Genomic DNA, 3,730 nt, shown 5'->3' on the forward strand with positions numbered 1-3,730 from the left:
ATCTGTGCGGGGGCCTAGTGGGGTTGGTAACGTCTCCGCCAACCACGCTCGACGCCTGGGTTCGAATTCCACCGATGGTCGATGGTTGTGAGGTGGCGTGATCCACTCACAACCAACCCAACTGGTCTAGATTCAATCCTAGCCGACACCGGGAGATTTTCTGAGGCGAAAAATCTCTGGGTTCACGACTTCCATCGCATGAGGAAGTAAAGCCGTTGGCGCCGGTCCGTTAATAAACGGGTCGTGAGTTGGGGTCCTGGGTGTGGAGTCGCCTCCCTGGGCGTTGGTGATTGGCCACAACAGTGGCGGAAATAGACCGACGGAAAATAAGCGAGAATAAAAAAAAATCTCTCGCCTATCTTCGTTATCATCATCTGACCTAACCTCATTATAAGTGGTGTTTTTGACATCGTGGTTTCGAATGTGTTTTTTTATATGTGAAATAAAGGATGGCCTTACACTAAATCGTCTACCGCAATTAGAAATGGTGCAGCTATACACATCGATAGGTTCGTGAACTCTACGCAGGTGGATTCCGAAAAGCGACGGGCAAGTAGTCTTCCATTGACAACCGGAGATAAAGCACGAAATCATTATGAAGTTAGTTGGTAACGAAGAGTTGCAGAAAGAGTCAGGATTCTTGCTTTGTTTTTATCTTCTACTGGCTCAAAATCATACAAATGATGGGCTATAAAATTCCATGGACCGTTGGCTTCACTGGGGAAATTCATATTGTAGGCCTTGTAGATTTTAAACGTAATGTCGAGTGCTTTCAGGAAGGTCTCCGCCTTGTAGGAAATGTCAATATAGTTGACGAAAAACTGGTTGACACAACTTATTGTATCACCAACTACTACCACCACGGGATAGTCTGGTAGCTTCCGGTCAAGATTTTGTTTACTAATCCTGGAAAGTTCTGTTTCATAATCGGCCAGCGTCCTTAAGTGCACAATACTACTTTCACGACTTTCTTGCAGCGAGGGCTTTCATCTCCTCCCGTTAGGAAGACGTGTTAATGAACTTGGCCAAATTGACAGCAGGAGCAATATGCCGATGCAATCTCTGGAATCTACAAAAAGAAACAGAAATTCTTTCTTTATATATTTTTACATTTTTCACAGGATAGTAATTATATCTGGCTTCTCTCTAGTGTAAAACATTTTTCAAATATGGATAAATAAAAACCTTCCGATAGCACTTCGTTTAACAGTAATACCAAAAGTGGTTTCATTTGCTTGGGCACCTCGTTGCGGAAAATGCTTTTAGCTCGTGAGCGAAACAACGCGAAATTGCTGTATAGTAGGTTACTTCTTGTTGGATACTTGAAACCGAAATCCAGTTTTACCAACTGATAGCCAATGCTATTTCGCAGCACCGGGTATTCATCCAGTAGCTTCTGGTAAGTGACCGATTCCAGCCGGCTGATTTCTTGCAAACGAAAAGCACTAGTTTCCTCCCAGCGCTTATTTACATCGTCCCACTCGCCGTGGTGATGTCGGAACCAAATTTTTGTGGCCTGATATTTGATCACTAAAATGGTTATATGCGATTTAGAAGTGAGTACAAGGCCTCCTTATAGTAATTTATTTATGTACCTGATTCTTCTGTGAATAGATCAACAAACGGTTGGGTACTGCTTGATGACGGTAAATCTAGGGCTGGCGATGCTGCGGCGGATTTCGGAACTTGCTTATAATTGTGATTACGGTCGTATAGGCAACCTTTTGCAGTATTGCTAATTTTGATTTTCTTGCCGTTCTCACCGACCTTAATTCTTGGTTGATACCACACGTACTGGAATAAAACAATATTTTTGATTACACTGAATATTAAAATTAATTGCTTTTATTAAAAAAAAAAACAAGACTATTCAAATCGTCCATAGGCGAAGTGTTTGTTTACAAAAGCAGTTGCGCTCATACTAACCATCGCCAAGGTTGCCATTAATTTTTAAAGAAGTTTCAAGTTTTCAAGTAATGAATCAAAATTATGAACAATACAAGTCCAAACATAAACAACGGCGCCACTCATATGTGTTACCACCGTGCGATGGTCTTTTGACTCCGGAGCGTTCAACCATGTTTTGAAGCATTTGATCATTTTTTTTTAGCAAAGTAGGGTGGAATCAATTGAATTTGATGAATAGCTCATCAACAGTAATTTGGTAAGATTGACTCGATATTTTTACAGTTTGAAATTACCTGATCAACCGACGGAAAAATATGTTTCAATTCTTCTGATCGTAATGTCAACTCCTCCTGTTTCAGCTTCCCGAATTCATCAACAAATTCATCAATAATGAGATGTGTGATAAATTTGCGGCCCGTTCTCGATAAAGCTTTTGTCGAATTAATGTTTTCCAGTATGTACCTTCCTTTCTTGGATCTCTTAATCAAAGATAGTGCTGTCCATTGGTTACGGGGCAGATTTCTCAACTCGGTTTTGGGAGAATCAGGGTTATTTATGTTAGACGGATTCGTGCTTTTTAGAGGAGTAGTAACTGGACACAGTCCCTATGAAGGGTAATGAATAAATAAATATGTTGTTTTTTTGTGTGTTAATTGTTACGTTAACTTACTAGTGCAATACGCCATTTGTTCAAACCATCGAGACATTTTGTTCTCTCAGCCAACAGAGGCGACTGCAGCACAGCTTCAACTTCTTCTCGTTTAATTATTTTTAAAGATTCCACGTCGTAACCGTTGGCTGAAGAAAACTAAAAGTCATTGCCATGATGTAATGAGATTCTTCATGATAATACTTACTGATAAATTTTTCTATACCCTCAGCACTTACGTTGAATGATTTTAATAACTCTATGATTTCTTCATCTACAACATATTCAGCAAAGATTTCCTTGTTTTCAGCGTCGGACGCCATGATGAGTAAAAAGACACCAGAAGATTTAGGTTATTACTTCTAATTTGTTTATGGTTGTTTCAACTATACACACTAGTTGAAATAAAAACCAATTTTGTTTTGATTTAACCTATGACAGACTCGTTACACTGATAGTAATTTCAACTATGCAAAAATGTTAACGCAATTGAGAAAACATATTCCAACAATAAGATATAGGGTTGAACCAACAATGTGATGCTTAAAGAATACAACTATAAAAATTGTTGTTTCAATCACCAGTCTTTTTTATCCGTGTAAAGATTACGCGGTAGAAAAAGAAAAAACCTTCTATAAAATTCAAAGTGAATTCTTAGAAAAACCATGGTTCACCAATCTGGAGCTTGACGGACAACAAGTTAGACAGCTGAATCGACTCATGGCTTGCCATGACTGGTCAAAATTCTGGTTATCAAAAATGAAACTGGTAGAGTGCCCGAATTGCGACCTATGCGGTGAAGTTCCGAAATCCGCCGCAGCATCGCCAGCCCTAGATTTACCGTCATCAAGCAGTACCCAACCGTTTGTTGATCTATTCACAGAAGAAGCAGGTACATAAATAAATTACTATAAGGAGGCCTTGTACTCACTTCTAAATCGCATATAACCATTTTAGTGATCAAATATCAGGCCACAAAAATTTGGTTCCGACATCACCACGGCGAGTGGGACGATGTAAATAAGCGCTGGGAGGAAACTAGTGCTTTTCGTTTGCAAGAAATCAGCCGGCTGGAATCGGTCACTTACCAGAAGCTACTGGATGAATACCCGGTGCTGCGAAATAGCATTGGCTATCAGTTGGTAAAACTGGGGTGACATTGCGCATTTCGCT

The 3,730-nt window shown here is 39.9% G+C and overlaps 1 protein-coding gene across 1 annotated transcript; it reads right to left on the reverse strand.

Moving 5' to 3' along the window:
* Positions 1 to 358: 358 nt before the first annotated feature.
* Positions 359 to 2,880, reverse strand: LOC129729101 (uncharacterized). Its single transcript, XM_055687583.1, has 5 exons — positions 2,797 to 2,880; positions 2,579 to 2,716; positions 2,202 to 2,513; positions 1,596 to 1,794; positions 359 to 1,530 (listed from the first exon to the last, which is right to left on the reverse strand). Exons 1-5 carry the CDS (start codon positions 2,878 to 2,880, stop codon positions 1,130 to 1,132), a joined length of 1,134 nt encoding a protein of 377 aa, XP_055543558.1. The 3' UTR covers positions 359 to 1,129.
* Positions 2,881 to 3,730: the final 850 nt, after the last annotated feature.

Source organism: Wyeomyia smithii, chromosome 3 (assembly GCF_029784165.1).
Source record: "Wyeomyia smithii strain HCP4-BCI-WySm-NY-G18 chromosome 3, ASM2978416v1, whole genome shotgun sequence".
NCBI lineage: Eukaryota > Metazoa > Arthropoda > Insecta > Diptera > Culicidae > Wyeomyia > Wyeomyia smithii.